The 26,870-nt window shown below is 49.8% G+C and overlaps 1 protein-coding gene across 1 annotated transcript; it reads right to left on the reverse strand.

The window, feature by feature from the left end:
* Positions 1 to 378: 378 nt before the first annotated feature.
* On the reverse strand, positions 379 to 20,548 carry LOC132567510 (purine nucleoside phosphorylase-like). The gene is made up of 6 exons (XM_060233190.1): positions 20,513 to 20,548; positions 8,213 to 8,376; positions 7,894 to 7,997; positions 5,056 to 5,231; positions 4,148 to 4,338; positions 379 to 629 (listed from the first exon to the last, which is right to left on the reverse strand). The coding sequence occupies exons 1-6, from the start codon at positions 20,533 to 20,535 to the stop codon at positions 379 to 381; spliced, it is 909 nt and encodes a 302-aa protein (XP_060089173.1). The 5' UTR covers positions 20,536 to 20,548.
* Positions 20,549 to 26,870: the final 6,322 nt, after the last annotated feature.

Genomic DNA, 26,870 nt, shown 5'->3' on the forward strand with positions numbered 1-26,870 from the left:
GAGACCCTGGAGAGCAGGGGAGGGACGGTGGCTCACTGGTAGAGCATCTGCTTGGGAAGCAGAAGGTCCCAGGTTCAATCCCTGGCATCTCCAAAAAAGGGTGCAGGCAAATAGGTGTGAAAAACCTCAGCTTGAGACCCTGGAGAGCCGCTACCAGTCTGAGAAGACAATACTGACCTTGATGGACCAAAGGTCTGATTCAGTATAAGGCAGCTTCATATGTTCATATTGTCAACAGGAGCAGTAAGTGAGTGCTTTAAAATTTGTGATTCCTTCGTTATTTTCCCCGCAGTTATATTGTTAGTATATTACCCTATCTGGTGGGTTGGCAACTCTACAGTCTTCCTCTGGAGAGTCTGCATTTGAGCTCCGGAGCGTTCAGGTTCCGTTCTGACACGCGGTCTCCTTGTCTTCCGGGTCGCTGTCGATCCACTCCAGCTGGCCTACGAGTTCTGTGAGGAATCTCTGGAGGACGGAAGCTTGCCTCTGGCTCACCTCCAGCACGTGGAGATGGTCCACGACCTCCTGGGCATCGTACTCCTTGGTCACCTTGTTAGTGATCAGCGACAGACCAAAGACCCGTAATCCGCAGTGCCTGGCCACTACCACCTCGGCCGCAGTGCTCATCCCTGCAAGGAAAGGAAGTCGAGTGTCCAGATCACGTGAAGGGATGGGATCGCTCTACTCTGCTCTGGTAACACCTCCCCTGGAGTCTTGTGTTCAGTTTTGGGCACCGCATTTGAAGAAGGATCTAGACAAGCGGGAAGGGGTCCAGAGGAGGGCGACGAAGATGGTGAGGGGTCTGGAGATCAAGTCCTACGAGGAAAGGTTGAACGAGCTGGGCATGTTTAGCCTGGAGAGGAGGCGGCTGAGAGGTGATAGGATCGCCATCTTCAAGCGCTTGAAGGGCTGTCCTATAGAGGATGGGGTGGAATTGTTTTCTGTGGCCCCGGAAGGTAGAACCAGAAACAATAGGTGGAAATTAAATCAAAAAAGAGTTTCCGGCTCGACATTAGGAAGAACTTCCTGACCGTTAGAGCGGTCCCTCAGCGGAACAGGCTTCCTCCTTGGGAGGTGGTGGGCTCTCCTTCCTTGGAGGTTTTTCAACAGAGGCTAGCTAGCCATCTGACAGCAATGAAGATCCTGTGAAATTAGGGGGAGGTGTTTTTGAGTTCCCTGCATTGTGAAGCGGGTTGGACTAGAGGACCCTGGAGGTCCCTCCCAGCTCTAGGATTCTATGCTTTAACTGGGCTCTCCTTCCTTGGAGGTTTTTCAACAGAGACTGGATGGCCATCTGACAGCAATGAAGATCCTGTGAATTTAGGGGGAGGTGTTCGTGAGTTTCCTGCATTGTGCAGGGGGTTGGACTAGATGACCCTGGAGTTCCCTTCCAGCTCTATGATTCTATGAAAGGTTGAAAGAGCTGGGCATGTTTAGCCTGGAGAGGAGGCGGCTGAGAGGTGACAGGATCACCATCTTCAAGTCCTTGAAGGGCTGTCCTATAGAGGATGGGGTGGAATTGTTTTCTGTGGCCCCGGAAGGTAGAACCAGAAACAATAGGTGGAAATTAAATCAAAAGAGTTTCCGGCTCATCATTAGGAAGAACTTCCTGACCGTTAGAGCGGTTCCTCAGTGGAACAGGCTTCCTCCTTGGGAGGTGGTGGGCTCTCCTTCCTTGGAGGTTTTTCAACAGAGGCTCTTATCTCTTAAATGCCAGACTTTACTGTGAGCAGGGGTGGAATTCTAGCAGGAGCTCCTTTGCATATAAGGCCACACACTCCTGATGTAGCCTGTAACGAAATGGTTAAAGTGCTGGCAGTTGGCTGGTTTTAAAATGGATGCTGTTTGTAATCTTAGCGGGCCCCGTAGTGCAGAGTGGTAAAGCAGCAGTACTGCGATCTGAACTCTCTGCTCACGACCCGAGTTTTATCCCAGCAAAAGCTGGTTCAGGTAGAAGGCCCAAGGTTGACTCAGCCTTCCAGCCTTCCGAGGTCAGTCAAAGGAGTACTCAGCTTGCTGAGGGGAAATAGGGTTGCCAAGTCCAATTCAAGAAATATCTGGGGACTTTGGGGGTGGAGCCAGGAGACTTTGGGGGTGGAGCCAGGAGACATTGGGGGAGGAGCCAGGAACAAGGGTGTGACAAGCATAATTGAACTCCAAGAGAGTTCTGGCCATCACATTTAAAGGGACAGCACACGTGCTTACATTTCAATATTGATCTTTATCTTAGTCACTGGTTTCCTTACCAGCCCACTCCTCAGAACTTCACTCACACCCCCAACCAAGCTAAGGGAGCAAAGGCTACTCAGCTCTTGTTGAGCCCCACCGGCCCCCATCATTAGGGAAGCGGACAGCGCTGAGGGCACCGGTCTGCCCTGAGATCCCTCCTACTCCCCGAGAAGAGCAGACTACTATTAAAACCCCCAGCCTCCCCTCAGAGCCCCACAGCCAGGCCCAGCGCCAGCGGCACTGCTTAACTTTCCGGTGGGGCGGTGTGGCGGAGAGCCAGCGCGACCACTTACCTCTCCGGTGGGGCGGCGTGGTGGAGAGCAGGAACCCCGCAGCCAGGCCCAGCGCCAGCAGCACCGCGGGCAGCCTCGAGGCCCCCCGCCGGACCCAGCAGCCACCAGTCAAGGCCATGTGCAGCTGCAGCCCCGAGGGGAAGGGAGGGGAGGCTGCCCCAGAGTGCCATCAAGGGCCGGTTGGTGGCAGCGTGGACGGCCCACTGGCTGCCTCCTCCTTTACCTCAGCCTGAGCCTTGGCGCCGTTTCCCCCCCCCCCCGCTTCCGGTTTTTTGGGGAGCGGGGGAAGAGGCTGGAAATCCTAGAGTCACCCGCCAGGGCGGGAGGGTTGGGAAGCCTAGGGGGGAAGTGTAAAAGACTGGGGAAGGCAATGGCAAACCACCCCGTCAAAAGTCTGCCGTGAAAACATTGTGAAAGCAACGTCACCCCAGAGTCGGAAACGACCGGTGCTTGCACAGGGGACCTTTCCTTTCCTTGTCGTCTTAGATGTAAAATGCTCTCCTCCTCTGACCTACAAGGCCCAGCAGCCTTTGGGCCTAAAAAGCGCCAGGGGGAGTGGGCGGAGAAGAGAACTTCCCCAAGGGGTGGGGCAACCTTTATATATTCCTATCCAACCAGGAAGCAGGCAATCTTTGAGCTACTGAAGAATTGGAGAGACTCCTGTGGAAGGGCTGTGCAGGGTGACCAGGCCGCAGAGGTGGAGAATTGTAATGTATGCGGGCTCAAGTAGGACCCTGCAAGTCAGTGGTGGGAACCCAAGGGATTCAGTTGCAACCAGTCTGGGGTGGACTGGACGTTTCTTTGCCCTCCCTGGAGAGGGAGAGGCGAAGGAGAGCTGAAGGCCTGTTGGAGAAGAGACCCTGTCTTGCACTGCAACCTCCCAGGGAGAGAAATTAGGGAAGTCCAAGCGGGCCGCCGTGTTGGTCCGAAGCAGTTGAACAAAGCGGGAGTCAAGGTGCACCTTTAAGACCAACCCATTTTTATTGAGAACGTCAGCTTTCGTGTGCTCTTAAGCACACTTCATCAGAAGAAGGAATCCAGCACAGGGAGCAAAGCCATACAGAGCTGAGCAGAGCCATACAGAGCTGGTAGGCAGTGGCCCAGAATGCAACATCGTGCAGATTTAAGAACCAATGACAGTAAAGTACTTTTCACGGCAGACGTTTGACGGGGTGGTTTGCCCTTGCCTTCCCTAGTCTTTTACACTTTCCTCCCCAGCAAGCTGGGGACTCATTTGACCGACCTCAGAAGGCTGAGTCAACCTTGGGCCGGCTACCTGAACCAGCTTTCACTGGGATAGAACTCAGGTCGTGAGCAGAGAGTTCAGATCACAGTACTGCAGTACTGCTGCTTTTTTACTCTGCACCACGGGGCCACTTCCAGTTCTATGAGCCCCCCCAAAATTCTACTTTGTGAGCTCCTGGCATTAAAGTTCTGAGCTGCTGCATCCATTAGTGTGCTCCGGAGTCATCCTTCCTGAGCTAAGACAAAAATGTATGAGGTGGTGGCTAAAACTCTGTGAGCTGGCTCACGCTCACTCAGCTTAGAGGGAACGCTGTCTCTGAGTGGTGGGAGAGCTTGGGGTTGTTGGCGGCGAAAGTTCTCTGGGCCGTGCCATTCCTTACCCACAGCATCAGCTCCCAACAAGTGCAGCAACCGGGCCTCCGCGATGGATTCGAAGTTGGGACCTCCAACCATGCAGTAGACTCCCTCTTTGACGAAGGAGGCATAGCCGAGGCGCCTGGCTATCTGCAGGGCCAACGCGCAGATCTTCCTGTCGTAGGCATCGGAAAGAGCTGGGAAACGGGCTCCAAACCTGATGGAGGATGAAGATGCAGTGAGCAGCCAGGAAAACTGGGGCGGGAGTTTGGAGCCAGACGGAGCTGAAGGGGCAATAGGAGCCCGCCTATTTACATCTTCTCCAGCTTCTGGGAAGAAAGGAGGAGGAGGAGAAGAGGACTGCAGATTTATACCCCACCCTTCTCCGTGAATCAGAGACTCAGAGAGGCTTACAATCTCCTTTATCTTCCTCCCCCACAACAGACACCCTGTGAGGTGGGTGGGGCTGAGAGAGCGCTGACAGAAGCTGCCCTTTCAAGGACAGAGTCTCAGAGCGGCTCACATTCTCCTTTCCCTTCCTCCCCCGCAACAGACACCCCGTGAGGTGGGTGGGGCTGAGAGGGCTCTCACAGCAGCTGCCCTTTCAAGGACAACCTCTGCCAGAGATATGGCTGACCCAAGGCCATGCCAGCAGCTGGAAGCTGATGTTGTCAGACAGCACTTGTAGACTGTAAAGTAGCTGTATTCCTTGCCGCCTCTTTTTTGAAAGAAATACAGCTACTCCCCAGACACCGCCTGCAAATCTCCAGGAATCTCCCAAGCCAAAGCTGGCAACCCTATGGCTGCTATGACCTAATCAATGGGGACTCCTGAAATGAACTCTCAGAAAGCTGGCGAGCAAGAAGGAAGAGCTTATGTTCAAGAGCAAGACCGGGGCACAAAAGTTCTGGTCAAGCCCTGGGGCACATCGTACCTCTCTTCGTTGGGCCCAAGCAGTGGGTTTTGGCCAGCCAAGCCCAGCAAGTTGATGTGGTCCCGGATAACCATGAAGTCCCCAATGTGGTATGAGTCTTCCAAAGCTCCGGCTGCGTTGGTCACCAGCAGTATTTTGATGCCCAGGAGCTTAAACACACGGATCGGGAAGGTGACCTGTGGGAGAGAAGGAGAAGAGAAGGAGAAATCTTTACCTTCCCCCCACGCACACACACCCAACACACACCCTGTGAGGTGGGTGGGGCTGAGAGAGCTCTCCCAAAAGCTGCCCTTTCAAGGACAACTCCCGTGAGAGCTGTGGCTGACCCAAGGCCATTCCAGCAGCCGCAAGTGGAGGAGTGGGGAATCAAACTCGGTTCTCCCAGATAAGAGCTGTGGCTGACCCAAGGCCATTCCAGCCGCTGCAAGTGGAGGAATCAAACCCGGTTCTCCCAGATAAGAGAGCTATGGCTGACCCAAGGCCATTCCAGCAGCTGCAAGTGGAGGAGGGGGGGGGGAGAATATGCTGCAAGCCAGCATCAGATTCAGCAGGAGGTCCCAGAAGCACAGCTCCTGAACCTTTCTGAGTTTCCCCCCTCTTCTTCCCCACCTACCTTGTTCACTGAATAGGAGGTGCAGCTGCATAACAATCACTGGATCAGGAGAGTGGGCAGCCAGCCAGCCACCAGGGGCTTTGCCACACCCCCAGCAGCCCTCATTAACCCCTGGAGAAGCCCGCGCCACCCTTTCTCCACTAATTATGTGATTGTGGGTGGCAGGTGGCTTGCTGGCCTTTTGACCCACACATGGATCTCTAGCCAGCCCTAGCAGGCCTCGCTCACCAGGGGCTCTCCAAGGAAGGAGAGCCCACCACCTTCCGAGGAAGCCTATTCCACTGAGGAATCAATGTTGAGCCAGAAACTCTTTTGGTTTAATTTCAACCCATTAGTTCTGGCCCTACCTTCTAGGGCCACAGAAAAGAGTTCTACACCCTCCTCTAGAGGACAGCCCTTCAATATGGTGATCCTATCACCTCTCAGCTGCCTCTTCCCCAGGCTAAACATCCCCAGCTCCTTCAACCTTTCTTCATAGGACTTGGTCTCCAGACCCCTCACCATCTTTGTTGCCCTCCTCTGGACCCGTTCCAGCTTGTCTAGATCCTTCTTCAAATGTGGTGCCCAAAACTGAGCACAATACTCCAGGTGAGGTCTTCTCAGAGCAGAATAAAGCAAAACGATCACATCGCATGATCTGGACACTATACTTCTGTTGATACAGCCCAAAATTGTATTGCAAGATGATCCAACATGGCTTCCCTTATGTTCTTAGGTTCTGAATGGCGCGAAGGCTCGTGGTGGAGGAAAGTTTTATAGTCAGGTGGGAACACCTTATTGAGATATTTGGTTAATATAGCAGAGTATTGCCCAGTCCGAGAAGCATGAGCCTGAGCGTAGTAACTAAATCTCCCAAAAAGTATGTTGCAAAAAAGGTAAACTTGCATTTATTCAAGTAGATCCATTTATTCAAGTAGATCCAGTGAGGGAGAAGACCAAGTAGATCCAGTTCACGTTCAGGTTGCAGTTAAAAGGAGAGGGAGTAATCTAAAGAGTACTTAAGAGTAATCTAAAGAGCCAGTTTGGTGTAGTGGTTAAGTGTGCGGACTCTTATCTGGGAGAACCAGGTTTGATTCCCCACTCCTCCACTTGCAGCTGCTAGCATGGCCTTGGGTCAGCCAAAGCTCTCTTATCTGGGAGAACCGGGTTTGATTCCCCACTCCTTCACTTGCAGCTGCTGGAATGGCCTTGGGTCAGCCAGAGCTCTCTTATCTGGGAGAACCGGGTTTGATTCCCCACTCCTCCGCTTGCACCTGCTGGAATGGCCTTGGGTCAGCCATAGCTCTCTTATCTGGGAGAACCAGGTTTGATTCCCCACTCCTCCACTTGCAGCTGCTGGAATGGCCTTGGGTCAGCCATAGATCTGGCAGAGGTTGTCCTTGAAAGGGCAGCTGCTGTGAGAGCCTTCTCAGCCCCACCCACCTCACAGGGTGTCTGTTGTGGGGGAGGAAGGGAAAGGAGATTGTAGACCGTTCTGAGACTCTGTCCTAGAAAGGGCAGCTGCTGTGAGAGCCCTCTCCAGCCACCTCACAGGGTGTCTGTTGTGGGGGAGGAAGGTAAAGGAGACTGTGAGCCGCTCTGAGACTCTTCCGAGTAGAGGGCGGGATATAAATCCAATATCTTCTTCTTCTATCTACTTTCCCTATCGCAATGGCCACCTTGTCTAGCATCACTTGTGTGGGAGTATGAGGCCGTTCTCTCTACAGGAGAGACCTGCAGAGACGTGTGTCTCCATGGAAGGCCATGTGCAGCGAGGGAGAGGACAAAGGGGGAGAGGAGGGGGGTCAAAGGGCAACTCTACCCACTTAGGAGGAGGAGGAAGAAGAAAAGGAAGAGGAGGAGGAGGAAGAAGAGGTAGAGGAGGAGGAAGAAGAGGTGGAGGAGGAGGAAGAAGAAGAGGAAGTAGAAGAGAAGGAGGAAGAAGAAGAGGGAGGAAGAAGAAAAGGAGGAAGAAGAGGAAGTAGAAGAGGAGGAGGAAGAAGATGTAGAAGAGGAAGAGGAAGTAGAAGAGGAGGAAGGAAGAAGAGGAAGTAGAAAAGGAGGAAGAAGAGGAAGTAGAAGAGGAGGAGTAAGGAGAAGAAGAGGAGGAAGAGAAGGAAGAAGAGGAGGAGGACGTCGAAGAGGAAGAGGAGGAGGAAGAAGAGGAAGTAAAAGAGGAAGAAGAGGAGGAAGAGGAAGAAGAGGGGGAAGGAGGAGGAGGAGTCACAGCGCAGCCAGCAGCCTACCTTCCAAAGAGGGTATCCCTCATAAAGATGGAAACGCCCCTTCATACAAACACATGGCTTGCCTTGCAGCTCCCCAAAGATGAGACGTCCTTCGTGGCCCGGCACTGTGGAGAGAGTGGGGACAGGGGTCATTACCTCAGGTGGTGGGGCTTTCCCCGCTTTGTCCTTGCTAGGGTGGCCACCTCTGGGTTGGGGAAATCTTGGTGGTTTGGGGATGGCCCAGGCCCCACCTGGAGGTTGGGAACCCTACCTGAGAGCAAATATGTAAAGGCCAGGTGGAAAGGGAAGGGTTGGAACTGCGGGAAGGATGGAGGGATACCTGTGCTGTGTGGAAAGTTGGGGATGTCAGTGTACTGGAAAGACTCTTGGTTCTTCAGGTTGTCGGCCAGCAAACCCAGCCCGGAGCCACAGACGATGGCGATCTGAGGCCGCTGTTTCGTGTGACCCAGGAGCCAATCCGCCGTCTCTTTGCAGAGCTCAAAACTGCAAGGAAAGAATCCAGCACTGAGAATGATTTGAGTCTGGGGTAAGGAGAAGATCCGGACGTACCTGTTTTCCTGTCTAGAAACACACAGATGCGGTGAAAAGTTTCCGATGCCATTGCTCATTTTAGACTTTGCTGAAATGGCAAATGTCCATGCAAGGGCAATACTTCGTGACTGCAGCAAGGGCAGTACTTCCTGACTGCCCCAAGGGCAGTACTTCCTGACTGCCGCAAGGGCAATACTTCCTGACTGCCGCAAGGGCAATACTTCCTGACTGCAGCAGGGGCAATACTTCCTGACTGCCACAAGGGCAGTACTTCCTGACTGCCGCAAGGGCAGTACTTCCTGACTGCCGCAAGGGCAATACTTCCTGACTGCCGCAAGGGCAATACTTCCTGACTGCAGCAGGGGCAATACTTCCTGACTGCCACAAGGGCAGTACTTCCTGACTGCCGCAAGGGCAGTACTTCCTGACTGCAGCAGGGGCAATACTTCCTGACTGTCGCAAGGGCAGTACTTCCTGACTGCAGCAAGGGCAATACTTCCTGACTGCAGCAAGGGCAATACTTCCTGACTGCAGCAGGGGCAATACTTCCTGACTGCCGCAAGGGCAGTACTTCCTGACTGCAGCAAGGGCAATACTTCCTGACTTCAGCAAGGGCAGTAGTTCCTGACTGCAGCAAGGGCAGTGCTTCCTGACTGCAGCAAGGGCAATACTTCCTGACTGCAGCAAAGGCAATACTTCCTGACTGCCGCAAGGGCACTTCTTTCTGACTGCAGCAAGGGCAATACTTCCTGACTGCAGCACGGGCAATACTTCCTGTCTGAAGCAAGGGCAATACTTCCTGACTGTAGCATTGAGTGAAGATCTGCATGCAGGAATAAGTAAGAATATATACCACCTGCGCACTTCACGAAGGGAACTTTGGCTCTCAAAAGCTCATAGCCCAAAAGTCTTGTTGGTCTTTATGGCACTTCCAGACTTGAATCCAGCTCTTCTATGACAGACCAACATGGCTGCACTCTAAAACAGTGGTCCCCAATCTTTTTGGCACCAGGAGCCAGTTTTGTGGAAGACAATTTTTCCACAGACTGGTGGGGCGGGGGGGATGGTTTCAGGATGATACAATTCTGCACTTTATTTGTATTAGTTTTGTGTAGTGGTTAAGTGCGCAGACTCTTATCTGGGAGAACCGGGTTTGATTCCCCACTCCTCCACTTGCACCTGCCGGGATGGCCTTGGGTCAGCCATAGCTCTCGCAGAGTTGTCCTTGAAAGGGCAGCTTCTGGGAGAGCTCTCTCAGCCCCACCCACCGCATAGGGTGCCTGTTGTGGGTGAGGAAGATAAAGGAGATTGTGAGCCGCTCTGAGACTCTGAGATTCGGAGTGGAGGTCAGGATATAAATCCAGTGTTGTATTGTTGTTGTTGTTGTTGTTATTACATTGTAATATATAATGAAGTAATTATACAACTCACAGCCCGGTTGCTAACAAGTCACAGACTGGTACCAGTCCACGGACCAGGGACTAGGGACCCCTGCTCTAAAACACACATACACTAAAGTTTGAGTCCAGGGATACCTTAAAGTAAAGACCAACAAAATTTAATTCCGGGTATAAGCTTTCGTGTGCAAAGAAAACTTTGTTGGTCTTAAAGGCACCAGTGGACTCAATATAATTACACCCAGAATTAAACTTTGTTGGTAAATGCAAAAAGGCAAATGCAATTTTGGGCTGTATCAACAGAAGTCTAGTGTCCAGATCACGTGATGTGATGGTATCGCTTTACTCTGCTCTGGTAAGACCTCACCTGGAGTCTTGTGTTCAATTTTGGGCACCACAATTTAAGAAGGATCTAGACAAGCTGGAATGGGTCCAGAGGAGGGTGACTAAGATGGTGAGGGGTCTGGAGACCGAGTCCTATGAGGAAAAGTTGAAGGTGCTGGGCATATTTAGCCTGGAGAGGAGGCAACTGAGAGGTGATAGGATCACCATATTCAAGTACTTGAAGGGCTGTCATATAGAGGATGGTGTAGAATTGTTTTCTGTGGCCCCGGAAGGTAGGACCAGAACCAATGGGTTGAAATTAAATCAAAAGAGTTTCCGGTTCAACATTAGGAAGAACTTCCTGACGGTTAGAGCGGTTCCTCTGTGGAACAGGCTTCCTCGGGGCTCTCCTTCCTTGGAGGTTTTTGAACAGAGGCTAGATGGCCATCTGACAGCGATGAAGATCCTGTGAATTTAGGGGGAGGTGTTTGTGAGTTTCCTGCATTGTGCAGGGGGTTGGACTAGATGACCCTAGAGGTCCCTTCCAACTCTATGATTCTATGATTGGTCTTCAGGGTGCCACTGGACTCAAATTTTGTTCTGTTGCTTCTAGGGCTGTCATCCCCAGGTGGGGGCAGGGGATCCCCCAGTTTGGAGACCCTCCCCCAACTTCAGGGTTATCAGAAGGGGGGGGGATGTCTGCTGGGCACTCCGTTATTCCCTGTGCAGACCGAGTCCCATAGGGTATAATGGAAAATTGATCCATGGGTTTCGGGGGGGGGGGTCTGTTTTTTGAGGTAGAGGCACCAAGTTTTCAGCATAGCATCTGGTTCCTCTCCTCAAAAATCCCCCCAAGTTTCAAAAAGATTGGACCAGGGGGTCCAATTTTGTGAGCCCCCAAAGAAGGTGCCCTTATCCTTCATTATTCCAAATGGAGGGAAGGCTTTTAAAAGGTGTGCGGTCCCTTTAAATGTGATGGCCAGAACTCCCTTTACGGTTCCATCGTGCTTGTCTCACCCTTGCTCCTGGCTCCACCTCCAAAGTCCCCAGATATTTCTTGAGTCGGAGTTGGCAACCCTCATTGCTTCAGACCAGCACAGCTACCCACATGAATCTACACACACACACACACACACAGAGCTCCACATCACTTCAAATCACAACGTTTTTAAACAGCTAGATCCCTGTGGGCAACCGTGTTGGGTGGACTACAACTAGGATACACATGTTCTTTTGGGATTTACCTCGATTTGCAGAAACGCCATGTGGCAGGGAACTTTATTCCCTTTAGTGGCTATCCAGACCAAATGGCCAAGCCACACTGTTTCACGTGACCATGTGATCGGTTAGTTTGCCCTCTTCATCAGCAAACGGCATGTATTCCAGCCACAATCCCTGATCCCCTCGTCTGAGGAAGTGTGCTTAAGAGAGCATGCGAAAGCTGACGTTCTCAATAAAACTTGGTTGGTCTTAAAGGTGCCGCTTGACTCCTGCTTTGTTAAATTTTTAAACAGAAGCTGCCAGATAATGGTTGACTTTTCAAGGAATTAGCATAGGGTTGCCAATCCCCAGGTGGGGGCAGGGGATCCCCCGGTTTGGAGGCTCTCCCCCCCGCTTCAGGGTCGTCAGAAAGCAGGGCGGGGAGGGAAATGTCTGCTGGGAACTCTGTTATTCCCTATGGAGACTTATTCTCATAAAAAATCATGGAGAATTGATCCGCGGGTATCTGGGGCTCTGGGGGGGCTGTTTTTTGTGTGTTTTAACAATTTATTGATAACATATGGTTACAAAACTTAATTATAAATTTCCTGTACTAACCCATATGATATTTCAATCCCCCCTCCCTCCCTTGTTTGACTTCCCCGAAGTTATATGTTTAAGTTCAATACTAAAGGTACCACTAACTGATCAAAGTTCAATTTTTTTTCCTCATCAATACTAAAAAATTGTCCAATGTCTTTTTACATTCCACTTTTTCTCCATATATCCTTTAAATTTCTTCCACTCCTTTTTGAATATATCTAGATCATAGTCTCTTAGAGTTCTAGTTAGTTTGTCCATCTCACTCCACGATAAAACTTTCATAATCCAGTCCCATTTCTCTGGTATTTTTTCTTGTTTCCACAGCTGCGCATACAATGTCCTAGCAGCTGAGAGCAAGTACCAAATTAATGTCCTGTCTTCCTTTGGAAATTTTTCTAATTGTAATCCAAGCAAAAAAGTCTCTGCAGTTTTTTTAAAGTCATAACCCAAAACTTTGGAGATTTCTTGTTGTATCATCATCCAAAATTCTTTCGCTTTTTCACAAGTCCACCACATGTGAAAAAAAGAACCTTCATGTTTTTTACATTTCCAACATCTGTCCGACATCTTCTTACTCATCCTAGCCAGTTTTTTCGGAGTCATATACCACCTATACATCATCTTAAAACAGTTCTCTTTGATACTCTGACAAGTTGAAATCTTCATCGAGTTCTTCCAAAGGTGCTCCCACGTATCCATTTGTATTTCTCTATTCATATTGATTGCCCATTTGAGACTTTACTACTTCTTCTTCTGTAGACTATTTCAATAAAAATTTATATACTTTCGATATCAATTTTTCATTATCTCCAAGCAGGACTCTTTCCAATTCTGTTTGCTCACGTCTAATTCCGTCTGATTTAATATCATTTTCCATCAAGCTTTTAATTTGTTGCATTTGAAACTAATCATACTTATTATTTAACTCTTCTGAAGATTTTAATTCAATTTTGTCTCCTTGAATCTTGAGCAGTTGATTATATGACATCTCTCTTTCTTCATCGGATTCAGCTGTTATTTTTATTACTTCTGCTGGCACTATCCACAGCAGTTTTCTCTCGTCTCCATATTTTTTATATTTTATCCAAGTATTTAATAAACTGTTTCTAATATAATGGTGAGAGAAAAATCCGTCCATTTTATTCTTCCCATAACATAAATACGCGTGCCAGCCGAATTTATTCCCATGAGCTTCTAACCATAAAGGTTTTTTGTCTAACAGCATTATCCAATCTTTAATCCATGTCAAACAAATCGCATCATGATACAATCTTAAATCCGGGAGTTGAAGACCACCTCTCTCTTTAGCATCTATCAAAATCTTCATCTTAATCCTTGGTTTCTTTCCGGCCCATACAAAATCAGAAATCTTCCTTTGCCATTTGTTAAATTGTTTGGTAATACCCCCCCAAGTTTCAAAACGATTGGATCAGGGGGTCCAATTCTATGAGCCCCAAAAGAAGGTGCCCTTATCCTTCATTATTTCCTATGGAAGGAAGGCATCGAAAAGGTGTGCCGTCCCTTTCAATGTGATGGCCAGCACTCCCTTTGGAGTTCAATGATGCGTGTCACAGCTTCGATCTTGGCTCCACCCCTAATGTCTCCTGGCTCCACCCCCCAAAGTCCCCAGATATTTCTTAAATTGGACTTGGCAACCCTAAATTAGCAATTTAAAAAAAAGTGCATGTGAACTGGCAAGCCAAGTTGTAAACAGTGTGGTTTTTGCTGCTCATTTATTTTTCGGTGGGGGTGGAAAAAGCCCTTGAGTCCCAGCGGAATGCTGGCTTCCCTGTAGGCAAGAGGCGTTCAGAGGTGGTTTGCTATTGCATGCCTGTGCATAGCGCCCCTGGTATTCCTTGGTGGTCTCCCATCCAAATACTGACTGGGACTGACCCTGTTAGGGTTGCCAAGTCCAATTCAAGAAAAATCTGGGGACTTTGGGGGTGGAGCCAGGAGACTTTGGGGGTGGAGCCAGGAGACATTGGGGGCAGAGCCAGGAACAAGGGTGTGACAAGCATAATTGAACTCCAAGAGAGTTCTGACCATCACATTTAAAGGGATAGCACACCTTTTAAAATGTCTTCCTTCTATAGGAAATAATGAAGGATAGGGGCACCTTCTTTTGGGGCTCATAGAATTGGACCCCCTTCGTCCAATCGTTTTGAAACTTGGGGGGTACTTTGGGGAGAGGCACTAGATACTATACTGAAAATTTGGTGCCTCTACCTCAAAAAACAGCTCCCCCAGAGCCCCCGAAACCTCCAGATCAATTCCCCATTATACCCTATGAGAATCAATCTCCACAAAGGGAATAATGAAGTGCTCAGCAGACGTTTCCCCCCCCACCACCCCATTTCTGGCGAGTCTGAAGCAGGGGATTGGCCTCTCTACTCACGAGTTGCTGCCAACTTCTTCACAGCAACACAGACACCCCATCCCAAGAGGAAGCCTTTCAATCGAAGACTGGAGCCTCCGGAGGTGCAAAGGCACATGGTCCTCTGGGGGCGGGGCTTCCCCCCATTGGCCGGCTGACTGGGGGCGGGAAGGAGCCTGGGAAAGTGGAAGAACTCCTGCTGGGACCTGGGGATTGGCAAGCCTGCCTGCATAGTACTTCTGAGATCTGATGAGATGAGGCTAGCTAGACCATCCAGGTGAGCACGCGGATGAACCGAAGTGGTTTGCATTGCCTGCCCCTGCGTAACAATCCAGAACTTCCTTAGGGGTCCTTCAGGAAGTATGCCAACCAATGTCTCATTTCTTTGGCGTAGTCCTCAGGACATACGTTGAATAAAAAATCGTTCTGGTTTGAAATGAATCTGTGCCTTCGTAATCTTCTGTAATATTTCATGCGCCACTTTGCATTCCAAACCCCACCAGCTCGATGCAGCTCTGCTCACTGTACCTCCTTCCTCGCCTGAAGAAGTCTGCACGCACACGAAAGCTTCCCTTCTAAGTAACACTTTGTTGGTCTTAAAGGTGTGGCTTCACTCCTGCTTTGTTCTACTGCCTCAGACCCACACGGCCGCCCACCTGGATCCACATTCGGTTAATGGTTCCCTTTAGCGTTTCCGCTTGGCAGGCTGGCTAAACATTAACAAAATTTCCTGAAGGCTCAGCCAAGATTGAATTCAACGACCAGGAGTTAGTGCAGTGGACTGAATGCAAAACGCCTCTTTTGTCTCAGGCTAATCCAGTCTCATCAGATCTTGGAAGCTAGGGAACATCAGCCCTGGACAATATTTTGATGGGAGACTCTATGACAGAGGTGTCAAACGGGCAGTTCAGGGGCCGAATCAGGCCCCCGGAGAGTTCCTATCAAGCCCCCGAGCAACTGGCTGTCATCTGCTTCCTTCTCCCTCTCTCTTGCTTCCTTCTGCGTCACAGCTTGCTTTGCAAGGCTTGCTCAATCGCACAGGAGCTACAGAGCCAAACCTCTATTTTCTCCATGGGCTGAGGCTCCTCCCTCGGGGAGGAAAGGGGGAGGAACAGCTTGCTTTGCCAGGCTCTCTCAGTTGCACAGCAGAGCTACCGAGCCAAACCTCTCTTCCTTCTATTGGCTGAGGCTCCCCCCCTCTCCCCAGTCCCTTGGGGAAGGAAGGAAAGAGCCAGAGCTTCTTTTGCCTGGTTCCCTGGATCCCATGGAAGAAATCAAAAGAAAGCATCCTTAAGACCAAAGAGGGCTAATGTTTTAAGTTAAAAAAAATGTGTTTGTCTGTGTTCTTAATAATATTTATATCTCTGTTACCTAAACTTAAATAGGTACACACATGGTGTACCTATTTAATAGGTACACACACTTCTTCACCCAAAGGGTGATTAGCATGTGGAATTCACTGCCACAGGAGGTGGTGGCGGCCACAAGCATAGCCACCTTCAAGGGGGGTTTAGATAAAAATATGGAGCAGAAGTCCATCAGTGGCTATTAGCCACAGTGTGTGTGTATGTATAAAAATTTTTGCCACTGTGTGACACAGAGTGTTGGACTGGATGGGCCATTGGCCTGATCCCACAGGGCTTCTCTTATGTTCTTATGTGACACAGAGTGTTGGACTGGATGGGCCACTGGCCTGATCCAACAGGGCTTCTCTTATGTTCTTATGTGACACAGTGTTGGACTGGATGGGCCACTGGTCTGATCCAAAATGGCTTCTCTTATGTTCTTATGTGACACAGAGTGTTGGACTGGATGGGCCACTGGCCTGATCCAACAGGGCTTCTCTTATGTTCTTATGTGACACAGAGTGTTGGACTGGATGGGCCACTGGCCTGATCCCACAGGGCTTCTCTATGTTCTTATGTGACACAGAGTGTTGGACTGGAGGGGCCACTGGCCTGATCCAACAGGGCTTCTCTTATGTTCTTATGTGACACAGAGTGTTGGACTGGAGGGGCCATTGGCCTGATCCAACAGGGCTTCTCTTATGTTCTTATGTGACACAGAGTGTTGGACTGGATGGGCCACTGGCCTGATCCAACAGGGCTTCTCTTATGTTCTTATGTGACACAGAGTGTTGGACTGGAGGGGCCACTGGCCTGATCCAACAGGGCTTCTCTTATGTTCTTATGTGACACAGAGTGTTGGACTGGAGGGGCCACTGGCCTGATCCAACATGGCTTCTCTTATGTTCTTATGTGACACAGAGTGTTGGACTGGAGGGGCCACTGGCCTGATCCAACAGGGCTTCTCTTATGTTCTTATGTGACACAGAGTGTTGGACTGGAGGGGCCACTGGCCTGATCCAACATGGCTTCTCTTATGTTCTTATGTGACACAGAGTGTTGGACTGGATGGGCCACTGGCCTGATCCAACATGGCTTCTCTTATGTTCTTATGTGACACAGAGTGTTGGACTGGAGGGGCCACTGGCCTGATCCAACAGGGCTTCTCTTATGTTCTTATGTGACACAGAGTGTTGGACTGGAGGGGCCACTGGCCTGATCCAACAGGGCTTCTCTTATGTTCTTATGTGACACAGAGTGTTGGACTGGATGGGCCACTGGCCTGATCCAACATGGCTTCTCTTATGTTCTTATGTGACACAGAGTGTTGGACTGGATGGGCCACTGGCCTGATCCAACATGGCTTCTCTTATGTTCTTATGTGACACAGAGTGTTGGACTGGAGGGGCCACTGGCCTGATCCAACAGGGCTTCTCTTATGTTCTTATGGTCTGGCCCGACATGGCTTGGCCCGACCCAACATGGTCTGCCCCAACAAGGTCTCATTTATGTCAGATCCGGCCCTCATAACAAATTAGTTTGACACCCCTGCCCTACGAGGTTGCGGTAAGTCAACTGTGACAGTCTGTCATATCTTTTTCAAACCAACATACAAGTTATGTTATTATTAGAGATTCTTATTACTGAGTCTTAAGAGCGCCGTGGGGCAGCGCGGTCAAGCTGCAGTACTGCAGTCGGAGCCCTCTGCTCATGACCTGAGTTCGATCCCAGCGGAAGCTGGGTTCAGGTAGCCGGCTCGAGGTTGACTCAGCCTTCCATCCTTCCGAGGTCAGTCAAAGGAGTCCCCAGCTTGCTTGGGGGTAAAGTGCAGATGACTGGGGAAGGCAAGGGCAAACCACCCCGTCAAAAGTCTGCCGTGAAAACGTGAAAGGAACGTTACCTCAGAGTCGGAAACACCTGGTGCTTGCGCAGGGGACTACCTTGACCTTTGCCTAATAGTATTAAAAATCAATATTTTATATATAACTGGAAAACAAATATGAACAGTCGTTATTCTAAAAATGAAATCTTCATCTAATTGCGAATATCAAGATCCAAGTAGGCAGCCGTGTTGTTCTTCTGAAGTAGTAGAACAAAATAGGAGTCGATTACACCTTTAAGACCAACTTAGTTTTATTCAGAACGTAAGCTTTTGTGTGCTCTAAGCACACTTCATCAGACGAGGAATCCAGCACAGTGAGCAGAGCTACACATAGCTGGTAGGCAATGGCTCAGAATGTAAAATGGTACAGATTTATGATCCAATGACAGCTGGGTTCAGGTAGCCGGCTCAAGGTTAACTCAGCCTTCCATCCTTCCAAGCTCAGTAAAATGAGTCCCCAGCTTGCTGGGGGGAAAGCGTAGATGACTGGCGAAGGCAATGGCAAACCACCCCGTTAAAAGTCTGCCGTGAAAACGTTGTGAAAGCAACGTTACCCCAGAGTCGGAAACGACTGGTGCTTGCACAGGGGACTGCCTTTACCTTTAGAAAGGCCTGTGGTGCAGAGTGGTCAAGCTGCAGTACTGCAGTCGGAGCCCTCTGCTCATGACCTGAGTTCAATCCCAGCGGAAGCTGGGTTCAGGTAACCGGCTCCAGGTTGACTCAGCCTTCCATCCTTCCAAGGTTGGTAAAATGAGTACCCAGTTTGCTGAGGGGGAGAAAGCGTCGATGACTGGGGAAGGCAATGGCAAATCACCCCGTCAAAAGTCTGCCATGAAAATGTGAAAGCAACGTCACCCCAGAGTTGGAAACGACTGGTGCTTGCACAGGGGACTTTTCCTTTACTTTTACATTCCCCCTATAGACAGAGCACCGTGGTGCAGAGTGGTAAAGCTGCAGTACTGCAGTCCTAAGCTCTGCTCATGACCTGAGTTCGATCCCTGGCAGAAGCTGGGTTTTCAGGTAGCCGGCTCAAGGTTAACTCAGCCTTCCATCCTTCCGAGGTCGGTCAAAGGAGTACTCAGCTTGCTGGGGGGAAAGCGTAGATGACTGGGGAAGGCAATGGCAAACCACCCCGTCAAAAGTCTGCCGTGAAAACGTTGTGAAAGCAACGCCACCCCAGAGTCGGAAATGACTAGTGCTTGCACAGGGGACTACCTTTACCTTTAGAAAGCCCTGCGGTGCAGAGTGTTAAAGCTGCAGTACTGCAGTCGGAGCCCTCTGCTCATGACCTGAGTACGATCTCGGCGGAAGCTGGGTTCAGGTAGCCGGCTCAAGGTTTACTCATCCTTCCGAGGTCGGTCAAAGGAGTCCCCAGCTTGCTGGGGGGAAAGTGTAGAGGACTGGGGAAGGCAATGGCAAACCACCCCGTCAAAAGTCTGCCGTAAAAACGTTGTGAAAACAACAGGCGTTTTCGCACTGACCTTATGCCAGAGCGACGTCCCTCTTCACCGCGCAGCGTCTGCGCGGATTTCGCACTAATTGCTCCGCAGAACCCAGAAGAGCCGCAAAGTCCCGCGGCTTTTGCGTCGCAAATGTAAACTGGTTTTTGGCGGTTTACATTTGCGACGCAAAAGCCGCGGGACTTTGCGGATCTTCCGGGTTCTGCGGAGCAATTTGTGCGAAGTCCCGCGCAGACGCTGCGCGGTGAAGAGGGACGTCGCTCTGGCGTAAGGTCAGTGCGAAAATGCCCCCTGTCACCCCAGAGTCAGAAACGACTGGTGCTTGTACAGGGGACCTTTTTATTACTGAGTCCACTTGTGGAGAGGGCGGGATAAATATCTAAAGTAAGTGAGGAAATACACAAATACAACAACAAATTGTGGCAAGCTAACTAGTCAATGGAACAAAAGCGAATCTTTGGTTCTAGGATTCTCAAATTGAGATGTTTGTGAGGTTCACTGGAAAAAAAGGAACGTATCCAGGCTGACAGCTGATTCATCACATAATGTAATGACAAATTACCCTCAAATCGCTCTAGCCAATCTGTAATTTTGTCCAGCATAAAAATATCCCCAGGTCTTTAACTGCCACCAAACCACTGTCGCAATATTAGATCTCCAATTTGTAGCTAATACGTTCTTTGAAACTATGAATAAAGTCAAAATGAGGTAGCTGGTATCCCCAAGAGTCGAACTTAGATTTAACAAAATAAGTTTTGGATCCCGAGGTATAGCATATCTTTTTAAATTGACATAATATTATGAGATTATTACGGTAAATTGCCTCTGGAGCCAAGATTTTGGTTGGGCTGGAAAAAAGAATCATAGACTTGGAAGGGACCTCCAGGGTCATCTAGTCCAACCCCCTGCACAATGCAGGAAACTCACAAACAACTCCCCCTAAATTCATAGGATCTTCATTGCTGTCAGGTGGCCATCTAGCCTCTGTTGAAAAACCTCCAGGAAGGAGAGCCCACCACATCCTGAGGAAGCCTGTTCCACTGAGGAACCGCTCTAACGGTCAGGAAGTTCTTCCTAATGTTGAACCAGAAACTCTTTTGATTTAATTTCAGCCCATTGGTTCTGGTCCGACCTTCTGGGGCCACAGAAAACAATTCCACACCATCCTCTATAGGACAGCCCTTCAAGGACTTGAAGACGGTGATCCTATCTCCTCTCAGCCGCTTCCTCTCCAGGCCAAACATGCCCCAGCTCCTTCAAACTTTCTTCATCATAGGACTTGGTCTCCAGACCCCTCACCGTCTTCGTCGCCCTCCTCTGGACCCCTTCCAGCTTGTCTATGTCCTTCTTAAAATGTGGTGCCCCAAACTGAACACAAGACTCCAGGTGAGTTTTAAAAGGTACAGCAAGATTTTAAAAGGGTGCTTAAACCGCAGGCTTAGAACCGCAGCCTGCTGCTTAGGTAACCCACAAGCGCACACTGAAGAGACTGAAATTCTTACCTGAACTTCTCTGCTGCCTGCATCCTGGAGCACAGATGAGGAGGGAGAGAGGCAGAAAAGCTAGGCAGGTTTGTTGTCGCACTAACACTCGATCCTTGCCTGCAGCCAAACTTCTTTCTCTCGCTATATAAAGAGAGGTCTGTTTCCGGGAGGCTGCTGAGTGAGCCAAGGAGGCAAATGAGACGTCTCCTTTCTCAGAGACACGCCCCAGCTCAGTCTCTGCCTCCCTCCCTCTCTCTTCTTGCATTGAGACCTTGGGCAATAGCCAAGACATCCCATGGGCAGTAGGCACACCAGGAGATCCTATGAGAAACACATGATGACCGGGCCTTAATAAAGGAATTCACTGCCTTGCTCTCTGCCTGCCAATACTGGGGGAACCGCCGCTCACCCGTGTTCCCCCTAAGCTGAGTTAGTGTGAGGTAGCTCACAGTTTTTTAGCCTCCGGCTCCCACATTTTTGTCTTCGCTCAGGAAGAATGACCTCACAGCAGTGTTCCCACTAACCTGAGTTAGTGTGAGGTAGCTCACAGTTTTTTAGCCTCTGGCTCCCACATTTTGGTCTTTGCTCAGGAAGAATGACCTCACAGCAGTGTTCCCGCCAAGCTGAGTTAGTGTGAGGTAGCTCACAGTTTTTTAGCCTCCGGCTCCCACGTTTTTGTCTTCGCTCAGGAAGAATCACCTCACAGCAGTGTTCCCACTAAGCTGAGTTAGTGTGAAGTAGCTTACAGTTTTTTAGCCTCTGGCTCCCACGTTTTTGTCTTCGCTCAGGAAGAATCACCTCACAGCAGTGTTCCCGCTAAGCTGAGTTATTGTGAGGTAGCTCACAGTTTTTTAGCCTCCGGCTCCCACATTTTTGTCTTCGCTCAGGAAGAATCTCCTCACAGCAGTGTTCCTGCCAAGCTGAGTTAGTGTGAGGTAGCTCAAAGTTTTTTAGCCTCTGGCTCCCACATTTCTTTCTTCGCTCAGGAAGAATCACTTCACAGCAGTGTTCCCGCTAAGCTGAGTTAGTGTGAGGTAGCTCACAGTTTTTTAGCCTCCAGCTCCCATGTTTTTGTTTTCGCTCAGGAAGAATCACCTCACAGCAGTGTTCCTGCCAAGCTGAGTTATTGTGAGGTTGCTCACAGTTTTTTAGCCTCTGGCTCCCACATTTCTGTCTTCGCTCAGGAAGAATGACCACACAGCAGTGTTCCCGCCAAGCTGAGTTAGTGTGAGGTAGCTCACAGTTTTTTAGCCTCTGGCTTCCACATTTCTGTCTTCGCTCAGGAAGAATCACCTCACAGCAGTGTTCCCGCCAAGCTGAGTTAGTGTGAGGTTGCTCACAGTTTTTTAGCCTCCAGCTTCCACGTTTTTGTCTTCGCTCAGGAAGAATCACCTCACAGCAGTGTTCCCCCTAAGCTATTAGGGTGAGGTAGCTCACAGTTTTTAGCCTCTGGCTCCCACATTTCTGTCTTTGCTCAGGAAGAATGACCTCACAGCAGTGTTCCCGCCAAGCTGAGTTAGTGTGAGGTAGCTCACAGTTTTTTAGCCTCTGGCTCCCACATTTCTGTCTTCGCTCAGGAAGAATCACCTCACAGCAGTGTTCCCGCCAAGCTGAGTTAGTGTGAGGTTGCTCACAGTTTTTTAGCCTCCCGCTCCCACGTTTTTGTCTTCGCTCAGGAAGAATCACCTCACAGCAATGTTCCCCCTAAGCTATTAGTGTGAGGTAGCTCACAGTTTTTTAGCCTCTGGCTCCCACATTTCTGTCTTTGCTCAGGAAGAATCACCTCACAGCAGTGTTCCTGCCAAACTGAGTTAGTGTGAGGTAGCTCACAGTTTTTTAGCCTCCAGCTCCCACATTTTTGTCTTTGCTCAGGAAGAATCACCTCACAGCAGTGTTCCCGCCAAGTTGAGTTAGTGTGAGGTAGCTCACGGTTTTTAGCCTCCAGCTCCCACGTTTTTGTCTTCGCTCAGGAAGAATCACCTCACAGCAGTGTTCCCGCCAAGCTGAGTTAGTGTGAGGTAACTCACAGTTTTTTAGCCTCTGACTCCCACATTTTTGTCTTCACTCAGGAAGAATGACCTCACAGCAGTGTTCCCACTAAGCTGAGTTAGTATGAGGTAGCTCACACTTTTTTAGCCCCCGGCTCCCACATTTTTGTCTTCACTCAGGAAGAATGACCTCACAGCAGTGTTCCCGCTAAGCTGAGAGTGTAAGGTAGCTCACGGTTTTTTAGCCTCCGGCTCCCACATTTATGTCTTCGCTCAGGAAGTATCAACTCACAGCAGTGTTCCCGCTAAGCTGAGTTAGTGTGAGCGAGCTCACAGTTTTTTAGCCTCTGGCTCAAGCATTTTGGCCTCAGCTCAGGAAGGATGGCCCCAGAGCACATTAATTGATGCAGTGACTCACAACTCACATCAAGATCGTAGCACCAAATTAATCTGTGGTTGAAATTGTTAGTTCTAACTGTTGGTTTTAAATGTAACAGTATATTTAATTAAGAAATATAACTGTGATGTTTGAGAGCTGCAAGACATGAATGACAGAGGGTTGAGAGCAGGCAGGCAGGGGGAGGGAGAGGTGGAAAGAAGGCAACGTTAATTTTAAATGCATTCTCCAATCTGCTGGATGGTTTGGCTAGGAGAAGTGATTTAAAAAGAGCAACGCCTTCTCCGAGCTGGCTGACTGGGCGGTGGGGGCTTCAAGAGCCACACAAGATGTGCGAATGAGCCACACGTGGCTCCCGGACCACAGTTTGGTCATCCGTGGTCTGGGGCCTCAAATTGAAATCTGTTCATGTCCTTTAGCTGTGGGTTCCCAGGTTAAAGTACTCCCTCAGACACCTGTTCTCAGGTCCATTCAGCAGAGACAAGCTGGCTCCAAACATCAACTGTTTATTTGCAAGGGAACAATTCCCACAGCCAACAACTTCAGCCAACATGCAAAACTGAAACAAGGGCTCCACCCAACAGGACCAAACTAAATCCCAGAGATATTCGAGAGTGCGGAGTGCGGTGGAGAGCAGACTGTTCTATTGCATATATACAATAAATATACTCAGGGCTTTTTTGGGAGCTTACAGGGCTCTTATTACAGGGCCTACTGTAAGCTCTTGAAAGATTGGCTACATCAGGGGATGTGCCCTAATAGGCAAAGGAGTTCCTGCTACAAAAAAGGCCCTGAACATACCACAAAGTCTTTGACATTACTCACTACCTGACCCTTTTTAACTGGAGATGCCGGGGATTGAACCTGGGACCTTCTGCATGCCAAGCAGGGGCTCTTCCACTGAGCCATGGCTCCTCCTCCTGGCTCTCCAGGGTCTCCGGCTGAGGTCTTTCCCATCACCTCCTACCTGGCCCTTTTAACTGCAGAGGCCGGGGATTGAACCTGGGATCTTCTGCGTACCAAGCAGAGGCTCTTCCACTGGGCTACAGCCTCACTTCCTGGCTCTCCAGGGTCTCAAGCTGAGGTCTTTCCCATCACCTCCTGCCTGGTCCTTTTAATGGGAGATGATGGGGATTGAACCCGGGACCTTCTGCATGCCAAGCAGAGGCTCTGCCACTGAGCCACGGCTCCCCCTCCTGGCTCTCCAAGGTCTCAGGCTGAGGTCTTTCCCATCACCTCCTCCCTGGTCCTTTTAACTGGAGGTGCCGGGGATTGAACCTGGGACCTTCTGCTTACCAAGCAGATGCTCTACCACTGAGCCACGGCTCCTCCTCCTGGCTCTCCAGGGTCTCCGGCTGAGGTCTTTCTCATCACCTCCTGCCTGGTCCTTTTAACTGGAGATGATGGGGATTGAACCTGGGACCTTCTGCATGCCAAGCAGAGGGTCTGTCACTGAGCCATGGCTCCCCCTCCTGGCTCTCCAAGGTCTCAGCCTGAGGTCTTTCCCATCACCTCCTCCCTGGTCCTTTTAACTGGAGGTGCCGGGGATTGAACCTGGGACCTTCTGCTTACCAAGCAGATGCTCTACCACTGAGCCACGGCTCCTCCTCCTGGCTCTCCAGGGTCTCAGGCTGAGGTCTTTCTCATCACCTCCTGCCTGGTCCTTTTAACTGGAGATGATGGGGATTGAACCTGGGACCTTCTGCATGCCAAGCAGAGGGTCTGTCACTGAGCCCCAGCTCCTCCCCTTAAAGGAAATGGCTTATGAATGCTGGTGCATATTTTTTTTAATTGTGCCACTGATCGTTTTGCTTCTTGATGGTTTCAGAGTATTTTGTATCATGCATTTCTATTTTTTTTTTTTTTTTAAACTCATTGTCATCTGTCTTGGGGATCCTGTTGAGGATGGGAACTGGGCCGCAGGCAATTTTTGTAAGGAAGGCGACTGTCTCTGAACGTAAACAGAGTGCCTTCCCCCTTCGCCACGCAGTGAGCCCAACCAGGCCACGCACATCTGGAATGAAGGAGAGGAGATGACTCAGCCAGAGAGCAGACCTCCCGGCTCTCGTGCTTCTCATTTGAAAACGGAACCACGTCTCTTTTCCGTTCTTTGCCCTTAGACTGACGCCTCGTGCCTTTCCTTCTAGCCAAGGCACTAGCAGCTATCAGGGGGATAATCATGTGCCCCATTAGAAGCCTCTTGTGATTCTTCTTTCCTCTGCGGGAGATGAGGGATTATCTCCAGAGAGAGTTGCCAAATACCTTTGGGGAAAACCAACCTCTTTTGAAATAGACACACCAAGCTGTCTTCCGCTGAATCTCTAGGGTTGCCAGTCTGCAGTTGGGTAAGGCATAGGGTATTGCCAATAAACTTTAAGAGGTTTTTGCATTCAGTAGAAGCCCCAGGATTGGCCTGCTTAAAATCTCCCACTTAAGTCCTATGAGGAAAGGTTGAAGGAGCTGGGGATGTTTAGCCTGGAGAGGAGGCGGCTGAGAGGTGATAGGATCACCATCTTCAAGTACTTGAAGGGCTGTCCTATAGAGGATGGGGTGGAATTGTTTTCTGTGGCTCCGGAAGATAGGACCAGAACCAACGGGTTGAAATCAAATCAAAAGAGCTTCCGGCTCAACATTAGGAAGAACTTTCTGACTGTTAGAGCGATTCCTCAGTGGAACAGGCTTCCTCCTCGGGAGGTGGTGGGCTCTCCTCCCTTTGAGGTTTTTGAACAGAGGCTAGATGGCCATCTGACAGCGATGTGAATTTGGGGTAGGTATTTGTGGGTTTCCTGCATTGTGCAGGGGGTTGGACTAGATGACCCTGGAGGTCCCTTCCGATTCTATGATTCTAAGTGACTTTGAGCTGATTTGCTGTCAAAAGAATGGCTTGCTCAAAATTAAAATGAAAAAGAAAATAATTATCGAGCAGGGGTATCAAACTCATTTGTTATGAGGGCCGGAGCAGATATAAATGAGACCTCGTCGGGCCAGCCTGTGTGGGTCATGAAATGTAATGCTAGGCAGAGAAATAAACTTTATAAAGGACACAGACAAACACAATTAAATATCTTTTTTTAAAAAAAAACTTAAAACATGCTTAAAACATTAGCCCTCTTTGGTCTTAAAGGTGCTTTCTTGGTATCTCTCCCATGGGATCCAGGGAACTGGGCAAAGGAAGCTCTGGCTCTTTCCTTCCTTTACCATCACTCCAGTATTTTTTTGTCTTTCCTTCCTTCCCCAGGAGACCAGGAGGGGGAGGAGCCTTAGCCAATAGAAGGAAGAGAGGCTTGTCTCAGTAGCTCTGCTAGGCAATAGAGAGAGCCTGGCAAAGCAAGCTCTTTGCCAGTTTGGTGTAGTGGTTAAGTGTGCGGACTCTTATCTGGGAGAACTGGGTTTGATTCCCCACTCCTCTACTTGCACCTGCTAGCATGGCCTTGGGTCAGCCTTAGCTCTGGCAGAGGTTGTGCTTGAAAGGGCAGCTGCTGTGAGAGGCCTCTCCAGCCCCACCCACCTCATAGGATGTCTGTTGTGGGGGAGGGAGATAAAGGAGATTGTGAGCTGCTCTGAGACTCTTCAGAGTGGAGGGCAGGATATAAATCCAATATCTTCATCTACCTCACAGGGTGTCTGTTGTGGGGGAGGAAGGGAAAGGAGATTGTGAGCCGCTCTGAGACTCTTCAGAGTGGAGGGCGGGATATAAATCCAATATCTTCATCTACCTCACAGGGTGTCTGTTGTGGGGGAGGAAGGGAAAGGAGATTGTGAGCCGCTCTGAGACTCCGTCGGATTTTAGCGGTTTACGTTTGCTACGCAAAAGCCGCGGCACTTCTTGTAACTTCGGCGCAGAGAATGGGAAATCCGACGGACGCTGCGGAGAGAACAGGAACGTGACCCCGTGGTAAGCTGTGTGCGAAAACGGTCTCTATTTGGACTGGCTTAAGCTCCAAATCGAAGTACTTGCAGTTAAGTGTCATTGAGTGTACTTTGGTTTATT

The sequence above is a fragment of the Heteronotia binoei genome, chromosome 2 (genome assembly GCF_032191835.1).
Source record: "Heteronotia binoei isolate CCM8104 ecotype False Entrance Well chromosome 2, APGP_CSIRO_Hbin_v1, whole genome shotgun sequence".
Lineage (NCBI taxonomy): Eukaryota > Metazoa > Chordata > Lepidosauria > Squamata > Gekkonidae > Heteronotia > Heteronotia binoei.